The sequence below is a fragment of the Corvus cornix genome, chromosome 3 (genome assembly GCF_000738735.6).
Source record: "Corvus cornix cornix isolate S_Up_H32 chromosome 3, ASM73873v5, whole genome shotgun sequence".
Lineage (NCBI taxonomy): Eukaryota > Metazoa > Chordata > Aves > Passeriformes > Corvidae > Corvus > Corvus cornix.
This window is the reverse complement of record NC_047056.1, coordinates 21,418,160-21,434,747: the sequence shown is the minus strand read 5'-3', so window position 1 is coordinate 21,434,747 and position 16,588 is coordinate 21,418,160. Positions and strand designations below refer to the sequence as shown.

At 40.0% G+C, this 16,588-nt stretch overlaps 1 protein-coding gene across 2 annotated transcripts in view; it reads right to left on the bottom strand.

The window, feature by feature from the left end:
- PTPN14 (protein tyrosine phosphatase non-receptor type 14) overlaps nucleotides 1–16,588 on the bottom strand; it is a 110,958-nt gene that overhangs the window by 32,306 nt on the left and 62,064 nt on the right. For both annotated transcript variants that reach the window (XM_039569730.1, XM_039569731.1), the window contains exons 4-7: nucleotides 8,101–8,198; nucleotides 5,912–5,979; nucleotides 2,910–2,980; nucleotides 1,191–1,278 (exon numbers count right to left, since the gene is read on the bottom strand). In XM_039569730.1, coding sequence (XP_039425664.1) covers nucleotides 1,191–1,278; nucleotides 2,910–2,980; nucleotides 5,912–5,979; nucleotides 8,101–8,198 — 325 coding nt within the window. The remainder of the gene's footprint in view (nucleotides 1–1,190; nucleotides 1,279–2,909; nucleotides 2,981–5,911; nucleotides 5,980–8,100; nucleotides 8,199–16,588) is intronic.

Here is a 16,588-nt window from a genome sequence, read left to right as displayed (position 1 = left end):
CATACAAATACATATATCTACATGTGTGCATGTATACATACAAATATCTGTATGGAAAGAAAGACACATACTTCTAATAACACTTTCTACCAGGACAAAAAGAGAAATCTTTCCTTTTTCCCTTTGAATGCAGTTCTGTTTGTCTCCAAGGCCAGCATGCTGCTCTTTGATGCAAGGCTGACACGTTCCTGCCATTTTGCAGAGCACCCAGTCCACTGTTCATACTGACCTTACTGACACATGCAGTAGTATCTAAGGACACTTCCAACACAGAAATCTTTTGCGGTAGTATTCAGCATTATTCCAAATTAATTTGAGGAAAGCTTTCATTTCCTTCATTGGCAATAAACATTCCAGAATTTTGTTTGGTGGGTTGAAAGTTTTTTGCCATTCAGCTCCTCCCCTCCAGGCCAATTCTGAGATTGGCACCAAAGGATCAATTTTGACTTCAGCAGGAAGCTTGTTTTGTTTGGTGTGTGACTGTGCTTGTTTTTAAATTCCAAGTTATCTTTAACTAGCAGTAAAACCACTCACAATCCCTACTCAGGGTGGCTGGGTAGGTTAGTAAAGGGAAATGGGTCATCCATTGGGAACAGCAGTTTTCGGTTTCTCAGCACAACTTTATCATGGCAGCATGTGCTCCATAAGGCCACACATCCAGACAATCCATGGCAGAATGGGACTTCCATTGAAGGGAAAGTGACTGCAAATGCAAAATAATCCCTGAAATTCCCCCTTATTAAAAATGTGGGGAGGACCTGTGTGCACATATAAGAAACTAAGGAAAAGTGAAGTTAGTGCTTGGTAAGTAGCAACTTAGACATGAAAAGGTCTCCTTTTCCTATCCTGTTGAAGATGACCAGAGCTGAGATTCATTTGCCCTGGTCACTTTCCCATAGACAGCACATGAAAGAAAAGCAAGGAGCATCTCTGATTCCCAAGAGAGCAGGCCCTAGCACAGAGCAACCTCTTCTGTGAGGAAGATTTTCATGGAAGAGAAGTAGCACTACAGGCCTATGAAACCCTCATGCTGCAATGTCCATTCAAGCTACTAGCAGTCATTTCACCCTCTGGAGCAGTTAAACAAGTCCTGTCTCTTTTGGACAAACAACTTGCACGCAGTCCAAAGGCTGCTGCAGAGTTCTGCATCATTTGATTCAGAGGTTCCTTTATAATATACACTAACATACCTTCACAGGGAAAATTTCCTGCCCAAATCCATCCAGACGTTCCACTTCATTGATGTACATTAGCTCAGCCTCTGCTGCTGTAATGCCACTGCAATTAGATTAACAAAAGGCAGCAAATAGTTCAATATTACACACACAAATACTAGCAAAAAAAATGGGAGTTTCACAAACCACTTGAGAAGACACTTTGGAGACGCTGCCTAGAAATGCACAACATAAAACTAACTTTCAACATTAGGATCATAATCAGCAAGGGGGCAAATTTTACTAAATGTCACTAAGGTAAGGTACAAAGACCAGTTCAAATTACAGGAGGAACAAACTGAACTGATCACATTACTCAGCTTCTTCAGCACACATCAAATCTTCTCTAGGCTTTATGAAACCATCAGGTTGTGGACAGTTTTGGATGGACAACTTGAACCATAGGGGTGCTAATCTGCCTGAATATTATACAAGGCCACTGGAGTTTCTTAAAAAAACTTAAAAGTTTTCAAGTTGGCTGTTCAAAAATACAGCCACTAAACCCAAAAGCTGAACAGATTCTCTTTCATAAAAGAGAACAAACCAGCTGAAAACTTTTACACACGTGTCTACACACGCTCCTGTCACAGCTCAGGAATTCAAACAGATTTCAATTCTCAAAAGTAGGTCAGAATAGATTGCAGGTTGCTCCAAAAGAAGGCCACTAACAATTTTTCTCTTCTTTGCTCCTCCTTACCACAGCTTACAAACAGAAATATAAGAACCAGATAAATATCTGGGAGATGGGAGGTGGAATACGATCTACCTGCTGAAGTGAGGGGAAGTATTTGCCCTTTGTGCTGCAGAAATAGCACTATAGAGCACAGCAGGTGGGAAATCTTTCCTTTCAAGTCTGTGAGTTAACCAAGATCACACAAGCAGCCCATGGCAGGGAGAGAACAGAACCAGGCCTGTTCATGGCCGGCTTGGAAGCTATTCCTTTGGCTGCATCAAAGGCCCAGGCTTGCATTGAAACTCAAAACTGAGAATGGCCTTAGACTCAGAGACTGATATTTGTCCTTTCACAACCACTTTCTCTCATGTAATGGGGAATGCAGCATCCTTCACATAATATTCCTATTGCATATGACATGTGGGCACTGCCATTTTTCCCATAACAGCACTCTAGAGGTTTGAACACTTCCACCACTGAAGCACCGGACAACATGAAAGAAGCCTGCTCACAAAGAAGGTTTTTTTACTGAGGCACTAATGCACACACTCCTAGCTCATTAACTAGTAACACTATACTGTGTCTTCTCCATGAGACTTAAAACCCAATTCCTGTTATTTGCATTTCCATTACACTGAGAGCATTTGTATCCCACTCCTCTTGAAAGAGGCCCTTGGATCGCCACCAATCAAGTCACAGTGTCTTTTGCCATCAGGAATTAAATGAAATCAAAAAGAGAAAGGAGTCTACTGCATAGCACAAGTAGTGTTACACATGCTCATTAAACCTAAGGGTGTAAATGCTCGTTTATTTAGGATTAAGCTCCTCAGCCAGTTTGTGTTTACAAGAGGCAGATAATCTTTTGTGATAGACTAATTAAAAATCCAGTGACACAAAGCATAATAGTAACATGAAGATAAGCTAGTTAAACACTGCCAGGAATGCAGGGGGAGGCAGGGAAGTACTAGAACAATGACAAAAAATTTTAAAAAACAGTACAAACTTTATCATGTCAAGCTCACCTGTGAGTTCGGTGCTCCTGAGCAACCTTTTGAGTCAGCTCCTCCAGGACAGCTTCGTCCTGGGTCCAATCCTGTAAGAACAGGAAGCAGCATCAAAAACTAGTCAACCAAAGAGAGAGAGAGAATAAAATGGCAGGCAGAAATTATGAGAACAGATGTTTCAAGACTTTACTGTTCACACTCTTCTAGGTAGTTACCAAGAGAGAACCTATCACTGACCACATTGAAAATTCAGAGCATGGGATGCTGAAAATGTGCAAGAAGAACATAAAACTCTGATTTTTTTTTTTTTTTAACATTTTTGGGAGGGTAAAGCAATTCTGTTAAAAATAGGGGTAAGGTCCTTATTATTCCAAAATAGAGAACAGAGTACAGGGCACAGATAAAGGACTTTTTCCTGGATAGGTACTGAACAAATCTCTAAAAACTTGAAAATCTACAAATTAATATATACCTTTTAAAAACAGTCCAAAATAATACAGAGACCATGGAAAATGAATTCATTAATATTTTTTGCTCTGCAGCATACAGATTCCTCCTTCCTCACGTTAAAGGGATTGAAAGTTTTGCTACCTCTGCAAATAGGCATTAAAACCTACTTTATGCTTGCAACACATTCCTGAGCAGAAATTTTTGTACTCTGCAAATTTAATAAGGTGCAGTAGAAACAATTCTGAAATAATTGGGAGCAAGTTAATAAAGGAAGTCTGCTCATAAATTCAAGGCCAAAAAAAGGAAGCTGAAAAACTTTCTTGCAAAACCTCAAAGTTCTTACTTCTATTTAAGAAAGCCTTAAGGCTGCATGTAATGTACTTAAATACACTGCTTCTTGCTCAATGGGGCCCTCCCCTCTGATATTTGCTTCTGCCACAAAAAAATGTGAAAGTGGTAGTGTGCTAATGAAAAATGGCATGGTACATGCCTATGCACAGCCACACACCTGTGGGGTGTACTGTGTACATAACTTTGTTCTTTTCACTGCTGAAGAAATGCCATTTGACACACATTGTAGCCTCACAAGATGAAACAGCACAAACGCAGCTGCCCCTCCCTCATCCAAAAGCTCGCTTCACTAATGAATTCATAGCAACTTTCTCAGTGGAGGCTTTTTCTATGCCCCAAATTCACTCAAATCTTTCAGCTTGCTTAGGGACTAGTTTGTATCTGCAGCATTTAGCCACTGTTACTGAATTTGTAGTGAAATATTTACTATTATGTTATCCATCCTCCCCAGAAGAACAGAGAGAAGTAGTTAAAGAAATGTCTAGAGAAACAGTTGATTTAAGAGTAGGCTTCTGAAGGTGTAGGAAGCAGACACCCTGCTGATCTTCTTAAATTTAGCAATAGTAGCATGGATGGAAGGCAAGATACCACAAGGGGATGGTAAACATGCAAAACAGAAGAGAGCTGACCACACCACCATGCAGGCAGCTGACACAAAAACAGAGTTTCGAAGAGATGGGCCCACAAAGTAAATTGCTGAACCGCAGAGAAATTAACCACCTGGAAGCTCATCTAGAGACCTAAAACCTCCCCTAATTTTTTTTCTGAACAAAAAATAGTACCAGTGTATCCCTGGCAGTGTTCAAGGCCAGGTTGGATGGAGCACTGAGCAACCTGGTCTAGTGGAAAGTGTCCCTCCCCATGGCAGGGGTGTTGAAACTAGATGATCCTTAAGGTCCCTTCCCACCCAAACCACTCCAATTCATTCTTTTTGTATTGAAAGAACTTTGCAGAAGTTCATTTACGAAGTGACACCCTGACAACAACACTTTTCTCCGTATACATTTTCAGCCATCTTCGTTCCCATTTAGGCTATCATACATGACTTCATAAGCCATCAACCACACACAAGATCATCAATTACTTATCAATAGATAAGATGGCTTACCAAAGAAATTCTGCTCCACTAGAGAGGATAACAGAAGTTTATTAGTGAAAGGTTAATACTGAAGCCACATTCTACACATATATTCCATGCAAAGCATATTCAAATCTCTGTACATTCCCTTCTTCCTTCCAATTTTTTTCAGGTCGTTTTGAACTGCCTAGTGGCTCAAAATTGCAGTCAAGACACAATACAGATGTCACCTTTTTGGATTTAAGAACAAACTGTCCACTGCAACTCCTGCAAAAGAGCATGGGTAAGTGGGATGAAATGCTTCTCAAGCCTTCAAATTACAGTGAGATGAATCATTCTCCCTCTACCACTCCACTAATTGCAGAGGGAAACCAGATGCCTTAACTTCCAGGCAGCTACACCCTGCTTCCAAATATTTTTTCCAGTTAGAAATAATTCCATGATCTTTTATATTTATGAAGCTTACACTAAATATTCATGCTGATGGACTTATTCATCTAAGACAAAGCCAGCCTTAGCTTCAACAGTCATTTGTTTTGGTTTTCTTCTTCTCTTATTCATCCTCCCAGAGAAGCTCAATGTCCCAGACTGCAAATGCTCGGCATTTGTCACCAAATTTCCAACATCATTAGCGATCTAAATTCCTTTCCTAGTTTCCAAATGTAAACCAAATTTAGAGCACAGTCCCTGGAGAACATTTGGAGAAGACTTGATTCAGGCTTCACTTCAGTGCAACAGTCAGCTGATGTAAATTCACATTCTCTTCAGAAATGGCTGCATGGCTTGTCCCGTGACACAACATTTACTACAGCAGCAGCCCTTGTATCCCCTTGATATGCCATGTTGCTAACATCACAGTGGTGCTAATATATACCTTTTAAAATAGATGCAAATTCTTTTTTGATTCAAAGACGTAAGTTTCTTTTGTTGACACCTATTCCTAGTGGAGGCTCAACAGGAACTGAAAATGGGCTGACATTCCATAGCATAGAATCACTCAGCTGCAATCAAGTTTTGGGGAGCAAATTTTGCTTCCACTAGTCCAGCGCTGGTGTTTTTACTCTGTTATCAACAAAGCCATCTCTGAGTCATGGAGAAATTATTCACAAAAGACCACAAAAGAGAGGGATAAGGAACTCACCATAGGAAACAAGACATATTCTCGGAGGAAGTCATGAGATTCAAACTGATTATAGTCTCCAAAATCCGCTGGAAAAGAACAACACAATTACTCACTTTGGCACTATCCACACATGTTAAGACCACACTCAACCTTTGCACAGATGCTTAATTTCAAGTGGGCGAGTTCTCTTGAAGCCACAGCCTAGCACAAAGATTTTTGCTTGTACTTTAGCTTTTAGCATGGAGGTCTGAAAATAATAGTGTTATTACCAGAGATCAAGTAACAGCCAACAAATAATTTTTCTTTTGATCTCTAGTATAATGATCATTTGCAGTGCTTAACCATCAGAAGAGCAAGAGTTTGTTTTTCTGTAGCCTTCTTGAACTCATACCTCCATTAAAAAAATGCTGGGATTGCTCAGTCTCTTTAAAAATCATGCACACTTTTGCTTCTCCAACATTTCCAACTCTGACCAGGCAAAAATAAAGAAAATTTAAGCTACCTTTGCTACAACTCTACACAGTTGAACAAAAGATTAATTTTACAGGCTATAAAGGTTAAAATCCAGTAGTCAATTTTATTTAAAATTGTCAACAACCAACATGAGGGAAGGTTTATCCTTCTGCAGCCAATGGAACAGCATAAGGCACTGTGTTGGTTTAACAGACTGGCCCACAGCTTTCTACTCACTTTTCTGCTTCTTCTACATCTCTCCAAAAGATACTCATCTCCGTGCTCACATTCACTCATATGTCAGGCTGAGGATTCTTGTCTAAATATCCTTGAGACCATGGAGTTTTGGAAATGCTTCCTAAAGGCTAAACTACATTTAAAAACCCCAAACAATGCCTATATTTATCTATCTGTTAAATACACAACAGCTTATATCAAAAGAGTATCTTGCCAGGAGGTTTTTATTTTATATTAATTGAACAGGATCAAACGCCATCTACAAGATTCTCGTATTACAGGAGCTGGAAATCCCCACCATAAATCATTTTATCTTAACATTCTTCCAAAGCTTCTAGACGATTTCGCATATTGCAGGATGCCAAAAATGTGGTTTCATTTTGTTTCTACCTCAGAGTTATGTTTTAGCATAAATAGAAGGAAATCAAAATGGGCATGAAACAGAGTCTACAAGTTTAAAAGAAATAAGTATTTCAAATACCTTTGGTCGCAATCGCATGCAAAGGACAAAGGAAGTCATACAACCTCAGGAATAGTAGGATTGACTCACTCTCAAAATTAGGAAAAAGCTCCAAAAACACAGTGAAATATATTCAGTATCTATTCAGACCTAACTTATACACTGGAAAATCTTCATTTACCTAAATTAAAAGATTAATTATGGAATCTTATACATATATTTTCCTTTATTAGGCAAACATTTCAAGATTTGACAAGACATTTTCCCTTCAATTTTTAATGAAGATATAAGATACAAAACCAGCATTTCTACTGCTCTAAAAAAAGACCACATTAGCATTTCTCTCCATTGAACCTTTAATTGTCAACAATCAGATCCTCATGTTTGCTATTTATGTATACACTTCCCCCGTTCCACTCATCAGAGAGCATGCAGAGAACACTATTGCTGAAACTCTGCCTCAAGTTCTCAGTCAGTTGTGGATAGACTGAAACGTACATTATCCAAATACAGGGCTTCTTCCCCTGCACATATACATTATGTGATCCAACTTTTATTGATGTCCTTAGGAGTCTCAGAATAAAAATCATGTTGTAAGAAGTAGTTTATTATTAACTTATAACTCACATAACAATTACGGTCATGTGTTCTTTCATACTTCATATAGCACTATACAGCAAAATGAGATTTTAATTAAAGGCAAAATTAAAGCTGCTGCCATGCTCTTTGATGTAATTTGCATTTCAAACCAGAGAACGTGAAGCAAATCATTACTGCAAAGTACTCCGTGGTCAGGGCTGGAAGAACTGGAGTTTTGCTGAGATTCACTTGCATGAATTTTAGAAATAGGAAAGTTGAGCACTGTGGTGTGGTCCCTCGTTCCCTGCCTGAGGCTGTGAGCGTTTCATCCACGGCAGTCCACCCATGCACTTTGGAATCAATTGGAAACCCAGCTGCTGTGAGCAGGAGTCATACAAGGCCTCAGTGCTCAGTCACGATAGAGGACAAACCAAAAGAGCCATTGCTGGACAAAGGCCATGGGATCATGTCACCCTACCTTGCACTGCCAGACCAGCCAGTCGAATTCCCTGCTCGAATGAGGATATTAACCGCCCATCAAGAACATCCTTTTTCACCTGTAGGTAATACTGATATCTACAAACAAAAAAAAAAAGGCACAAATTATAATATCTATAAGCTGGCACATTTCCCACAGGAAAAAACAAAGATTGCAGAAAAGAAGGAAAAAAATCACCCCAAGCAGGAGGCCAGGCTGTTGAACAGCAGGCCTGTACCCAGCTTCAGAAGCTCCACATTACCACAACAAATTCATGTGATCCCTACCTGTGCAGTGCTTCCAGATGGATGACAGGGAAAATGAAAAGTTCTAGTTTGTGTTCCCTAGACCACATAGAAGAGGGACATCTGCTAAGATTACCTCTTTTATGAGTTTTATAGAGGTTAGTGAAGACCATGTAATCCCCAATGCAAAAAGGGGCTGTTCATATTGCTTCCACTGTTTTTGCTCCAGTGTCACCATTTTGACTGAAGAAATGGAATTTTAGCAATACACTTTGGTCTGCTGATTTAACTTAAACTATGGCCCATATAAAAGGTTTATTTATTAACTGGCATTTTTCATATGTACGGATGACTAAGACACACAAACCAAGCAAACACAGCTTCTAACATGGTCCATGTGTGCACTCAGCCTCCAGGTGCACCTGGGTGACCCAAATTAGGAACCTCAGAACTCAAGAAATGCACTTTTTCAGGTTGTGAGCAGACACACCAGCCTGGCTGCAGCTGAAACAGGTTCAGAGGTTACTGCACCCTTGAGCTGCATATGCCTGCTAGCCCCCTGAAACAGAGGGCATCCACTTAAAATGGCACAGATTTGAGAAAGAATTGCTTGAGATAAACTGGGATAGAAAGAAGTGGTACACAAGCATGCCAGTCAGTCCCAGAGACTGCAAGCTCTGCAAGGCAGACAGCGAACAGCAGTCAAAGTCTGTGGGCAGTAAACTCCTAACTGGGCTCAGCCACAACCAGCACGCCACATCTGACCTTACCTCTGAACCTCTTGGCAAAGAAACTGTTCTGGCCTTGTTCTAGAGTGTGTCACCTTCCCAGTCCCAGCAGAAAGGAGAACCACTGCAACATCAACCCTGGAACAGGGACCGCGGTGCCTTAACTAAGCTTGCAAATGTTACTGTTTGTGTTGAGAAGTAAGAAAAATATAATCGCATTTAAAATGCTCAGATTTGGCTTCCACACAGCCTAATGAAGATTAAAACTTGAGGGGATTTTGAAATTTGATTGAGAGAGGCAGGCTAAAAAGCATACGGCTCCCCAGCTTGAGCCCTGTGCCTCAGCCCCAGGTTTTACAATTGCTCGGTCCAAGAGACAAATCAGCTTCTTTCTACTCCTTTGCAGTGACCAAATCCCAACTCCAAAGACATGCATGCTTTCATAGAAGCTTGACATAAGCTGCTTATCAACGATGCAGGTGAGCAAGTGTTTGATTCATTTGGTCTTCAAGACGTGTAATCCCAAAAGCAGCTATTTGGGTCCATGCTACACATACACACAAGTTACATATTCTAGTCTAACAAGGAGAGTAAAATCCACATGTGCCAGAAAAATAAAGCTATTGTTAAAAAAAACACAGAGTTAAGAGGCTACATGAAACTCAAACCAATGTAAAATTCTTAGAGTGACATCCTAGCTGCACAGAAGTCGAGAATGTGACCAGCTGTAGGGGAGCCATAATTTGAACCAGTGTCCACACAACTGCAGACAAATCACAGAAAGAATTACTCAGGTAAGCATCACCAAAATACAGCGCCAATGCAGCTACCTTAGTATCAAATATTATGACCTAGACTTTCAAAAGAAACATTGCTGGGGGGTTTGAGTTGCCATTTGACTTGCCATCGGAATATGGTGCAAGCAAGGAAGGAAACATTTTTTTTTGTCTGCCTTGGACAATGTGGAATTCTCAAGAGCTGTCTCCACCATTTCCCCCCAACACTGTCTTTGACCAGTAGCCTCCAAAATTAGAAAAAAAAAATAGGTCAGACCCTAGACAGATGTTAGAAAAGTTAGGGCAAACAAGGACACACGTGTGCACACACTCACAAACACACAGTTACACACTCACACACGGTTACACTCAGACATACACACACACACACTCACAAACACACAGTTACACACTCATAAACACACAGTTACACACTCACAAGGACAGCAGACAGCACCCATAATCTGAGAAAAATGCCCATTTACAGGTGCTTCACTTGATCGTCAGGAAGAGGTCACATTTAAAAATCTTAATAGGAATATTCTACAACATTATGGAATCACAGAATGGGTTGGGTTGGAAGGGATATTAAAGATCATCCAGTGAGTTTAGGATTTATTATATATTGTAGATTGACATGCAGTAAGAGTTTAAGGGATGTATATAATTGGTGCTCTGACATTAACTAGTGTATCTGTCAGGGAAAAAGTCTCACGGAGAAAGTTGTCACTTTTCACAGGCAAACACACTGAAATGCAACCACCCACTGTGGCTCTGGCACCTGTTTCAGTGGAAGTGCCAAGATAATCTGAAGAAGACCGAGGCAGAAACCTGTGGTTGGTATGCGCTTCCTCTTTACCCCTGTACTGACCGTGACAAGTGACACCCACCTGAAGAGTCCCCTGACATCTCTGTTCATGGTGTCCAAACAAAGCATGAACCGGGACATCTTTCCCCAGGCATGGACTGGGGTGGCTAATTCCAGTGTCAAGGCAGAGAAGGAGCAGGATACCCTGGAGGAAGCTCCACTAGAAGGCTCTAATAACTCCACCAGCCACAGATTCATGGCTCAGCCATGCTGCAAAACTGTGGTCAGGCTCCCTGCCCAGCCAACGGAGAGGAGCAACTGGCCCACATTCTGTCAGGGATTTGAGGCTCCTCCATCCGAAATTAAATTAAATGCTGTTATTATACCACTATGCTAACTGAGACTGCTCTTTGTTCACTTGGATTGCAAAAGTAGATCTATAATTTGAGGGAAATCAAACATTTTAAAAATGTTTCAGCTATAGATTCACTGAGGAAAGCTGTTCCAGGACAGCAGATAAAAACATGCGTTTCATAAGCCTTCTATTAGGTGTTTTAGTTGGGAAAGCATATGGAAAGTGAACAAAAGAGAAGTTTGCAATCTGCACCCCCAAAAATAAAAGACAAAAAATTCAAAATTAAGATTTATGAAGCTTTAATCACAAAGTCATTCTGGGATACTAGAGGAGAGCAGGGCAGAAAAGACACCACCATAGCCAAGTCAGCCTGGAGCTGAAATCTCTCACCTTCATTGCTCAGTTTGGGTTAAACATTATTAGCAGAGCCATTGTGTATTCAATATAATAAAGGCTACTGCAGTTTGCCAGCCTGTAGCTAATTCCAAGGGGAATGGGAGTGGACAACAAGTCTGAACAAAGCCATCATTAAAAGGATATCATTTCCCACAACTCTATTTAGCCAACACACAAAACATTAAAAGTATATTTGCATGTATTGCATCAAAAAGCACATTTTTATAGAGCAAAGAAGCTGCAACTGGATGACTATGAGACAACATCTCAACTCCAGAATAAACATCTGTATTTTGGCAATCCATACTATGAAAGGAAAAAAAACCCACCAAAACCCAATGGTACTAGCAAGCAGGAGATAAGGGTACTGTTTTGAAATTTAATTGCAACACGCAGATTCAGACTCTGCTACAGCAGCATAAATGCAGGGAAACTCCATTTGCTCAAACAATTCTGCATGGGCCTCCCCCAAGACCAGGGTTCACATTTGTTCTGCTGTCACTTCAAGAAAGAACGTGGGTGTTTGTACAGTGTCACTGAATTCATTGCACCCTTCCATCACCACTGTTATCTGATGTAAAACCCCTGGTGCTATTTGATACATGCAGAAAATCACTCAATTTCACTGGTTTCCATTCTCCTCAACAACCAACGTTTCAGGTATCACAAGCCACACAGAACCTGGCTGACCAACACCAGAAGTGAGATCTTTGCAGAGAAAGTAAAGGATGGTTTACGAAAGTAAGAATACGCATTACGTTTGCAGGGTAATTGCACTGCATCTTCAGGATTTTCTTACTAGTGACTTCCACAAAGAACCGCAAGGAAAATACTTCCTTACCTGAATAATTACTCAGTATTATCAGATCTACTAGCCTTAGTAATCAAGCAGCATCAAACTGTGCTAGGAAATGCACAGGAAGAGAACAAAAAAATTCTTTTTGTCCCAGGGATTTACAATCTAAATGTATATTTTATACAAAAAGGTGACATGATCGAGCTAATAATGTTTAATACTGTTTGAATTGTGACCTGTCTGGATTTTTGTTATTTTTTCCTGGTTTTACTAGCCTTCTCTGTAAATCAGGAAGGGTTTGTAATATACACATTATCTCCAATGCAGCAGGAAACATTTAAAAAGCTTTTCTTTTTATTTTTAATCAGTTTGTTTTATTTGGAAATTTCAAGCCAATATAAATACATCACAGTTTCAATACCAATAAATATTTACCTTTAGTGTATCTGAAAACAAACAAAGCACTACAAAACATATATTAGTTACCCAATAGGTACAACTACTTTTCAATCGTTTCTAATGATGCAATTACTGGCATGACTAACTTTTTTATAACTCATTAGGTACCATTTTGGCATCAAGCCTATCTATTGAATAACTGCATAACTATGTAATTTAGCTTCTTGTCTGGAGGAAAAGAGAACTGCTTTACCATTTCATATCTCCAAAAGAAGAAACCTTTAAGACTCAAAGGAGAAACAGATTGGTCCACAAGTGGTTTAGCTCAAGAACTTCAGCTCTTTTCCAACTTAAAAAAAAAATTGCAATTAGAGTACAATATGATTTTCTAAAATTAGGAACACAATAAAAGTCTCATTGAGTCACAACAACAGTCCGAGTCAGCTTGTTTGAGATTATCTTAGTATGGTAATATATTTCTGAGGAGAGACGCTGCAATGTACACTTATGCAATAATGTGCCCACAGGGGAAGCAGTTTCTCCAGAACAGAGGCCTTTTATCATTTACTAAAATTATTTTAAGCACTAACTTTAATATTGATGTGTCTATTGTTCACCTCATACCTTAAAACCTGCCATGATTTTGGCTTTGATACTATTTAGCAACAGGATTCCATGGATACCTATATGCTACATTTGAAATAGAAACCCATTTTTTTATTTTGAGGACCGATTTTCTAAGCCTTTGAGGTAGATGAGTCAATGACTCGGCAATTCAGTGGGCAACCAAAGAAACTCACTGATAATGACCAAAAAGTGATTTCTATTTATTTATTACATATTTGAGACAATCATATTACTACTTAACTCTTGCTGGTAGCTTTTCTGAGAAAAACATGCTTTAATGTATTAACAATGATTAGCCTAATTTTATAGAATATCTGAGGTTGGTGAAGCTACTCATGTAAACTTGGGCAGGAATCCAAGGCAGATTTGGGAGATCTAGGTTTTGTTCCCAAGTTTCAATCCCGAGTACTACTTACTGGATGCTGCTTATTTCATGTGGGTCACTCAATATACTCAATATACAGTAACAAAGCTGACTTGCAAACTTGGACTGGATTTTATATGCTAAGAAAGGCAGACAGGCAGACAAGACTGGTCTTTTCAAATGCAACAACAGTATATTGGCAAACATGGTGTTATGATTTCTGAGCCTGGGCATGCTGAAACACATTTTGGAGGCAAGGATTCAATCAGCACATCTTAATCTAAAGGCACTTAAAAAAAGAGAGATATATAGATTCATGATGTCATAGTCAGTAACACAGAGCTAATGCCTCGTCTTTGCCACTTTAAAAACTTAGATGGGGTTGATAAACAGAACATTTCTAGTTCACTCCTTTGGAATTTCATCAACTTCTCTCCTAGCAAAAGTCTGATGTTTCACAGTTCTAGACAACAGCCATTTATCTGGGATTTGTGTTCGAATATAAAAAGCAATGGCAGTGTTTCCACTAACAGAAGGGTAATATTTTTGGAAGGGTATTATTGAGAATGAGTCTACCACACCCTGTCACAGACCTTCAGGAAGATCAGCAGACTTGCCAGAAAAAGAGTGAAGGAGACGAAAGAGCCTTTGTCACACATACAGGAGGAAATTCCTTCAGAAGCTCAAACTGTCAATGCCAATAGTAAAAACACAGTCATAACGTCTTCCAGGGTAAGAGCTCTTTGATCATAACAACCTTAGAGGGTAGGTCAAGGTTAGCTTCAGGTAACTGAGAAATGACGCTGTTCAAAAGCAGCATCCAACTGCCTACATCCTGGTTTTCTCCAGCAGCTGGATGGAAAACATGACTGACACTGAAAATGAAATAAATACATGGAAAGATTTGTGTCATTCCCCTTCCTAATGAGACAGAACAATGCTGGGACAGCATCATACTCACACATTTGACTGAAAAAAAAGGAGAACAGATCAAAACACAGTTCCTATCACGTACTTCCAGATCACTCAATCTCTGTCTTTAAAAGCAACAGATTATAGTCAGAGGGGAAAAGAGGAGATTTGGCTACAACAGACTAACTTCACAAGGGTCACTTTCCATTCATTTTGATATGCAGATTATGAGGTAGGGACAAGCTACAGAGCCTGGATGCCTGGCTTGCTTGGTGAGCTGCAATGAGGCACGTAATGAAAGGCCAGCTGCCATAGCTGACCAGTGAGGCTCCTACCAAAGGCCAATGCCTTCCAAAGGTTATGGGCCAGCTCTACAGTCAGCTCCTGGCTAAGGATACTAGAACAGGAAATTTTGCACAGCTAAAGACAGCCTGATAAGAATTGTGCACTGCTTAGTTGTTGTTTACCATCTCCATTTCAACAGTTGACTACTGAAAGGTTGTTCGTTTGCACACATTCCCCAAAAGACAATTAAAATTCCAGATCTCCACCCCCCAGTTCTCTACACAGCTGACACACAATTTCAAAAGTAAATGCGAAGTATTTTAAGAGCAATAAGGTGTTTATTCTGGCATGAATCAGTCAACAACACCAAATTTCTGCAGAAAAATTGAGCACTTAAAGAAAAGTATATTTGTATTACAAATGGATATTGACTGTTTAGGAGGATAACACAGGCTCTATAACCTCTCCCATAGAAGCAGTATATGCTTCCAGTGTAGCCTGGTACCAAAGTGCTGTGGCTCTTTGGTGCCGAGAGTTAAAGAGACAGCCAGTGAAGCCCTCAGCAGTGACAGGAGACAACAGTGTCACACTGAACATTCTCACTGGCAGCAAAAGAGGCAGCTTGCATTGGAAAGAAGTGCTCTGCCAGTGGTTTTGTTTTCCTGCCACTTCTGATGGGCCACAAGCACAGACATGCACCCAGGCCTTGTTGCAGCCCGCAGACGTGACACAAGCCTTCCAAAACATGCCCTCCTTCCATAAGAGGCTTAGCCACCAGATGCAGCTTCTCAGTATCTACCAATTTCTCTACATTTAAACAGAAACCCCCCCCAACCGCAACAGGTCCGTCCTCTGTACTTGTACTTTTTTGTTCAGAGTGTATTATGCATTTTGCATACTCCAAGTTCAAATAAACCCACAAGCACAAAGTGAAACTTTAAATAAAAAGGCCAGTAATGGCATGCTTTAGCAAGAAAGGAAGGCATGCCACAACCTGATCTTGATTTTCTGCTCTTGAACTATTGAATTAATTATAACAAATTACAGGGAGCCCCACTACAATTTATAAGCACAATAAACTCCCTTACAACCACCTATAATTTTATCAGAGTTAATCCAAATACCTGAAGAATTATACAGCACAAAACTCCAACATGCCTTTTAGAGTAAAAAAAAAAAACAGGGGAAGCCATTCGCCTCTTGTCTTCTGAGCATTTTCACTTAGAAAAGGCTACATTTGGTCTCTGCAAGTTGTGCACCAGAAAACCCCATTGACACCACCATAGAATTTATCTTTATAAAGGCTAGAGTGGGATTGCAAAAGTAAAGCAAAACAAAATCACCTAATGCAAACAAATCTGTATTTTAGCATTTTTAACTGAAAATAAACCCCATTCAATGCAAGCATAAATATTATACAAACACTAGAATAAAAAATTTGGGAGCAAAGAGTTTGTTATCCACGCATCTTATCACTCTCTACAACTTCCTGAAAGGTGGTTGTAGTCAGGTGGGGGTTGGTCTCTTTCTCCAGGCAGCAACTGACAGAACGAGAGGACACAGTCTTAAGGTGCTCCAAGGGAAATTTAGGCTGGAGTCAGGAAAAAGTTTTTCATGGGAAGAGTGGTAAAGTACTGGAATTGCCTGCTCAGGGAGGTGGTGGAATCACCATCCCTGGATGTGTTTAAAAAAAGATTGGATGTGGCACTTGGTGCCATGGTTTAGTGTTAGGTCATGGGCTGGGCTCGATGATCTTAGAAGTCTCTTCCAACCTGGTGATTCTGTGATTCTGTCTTT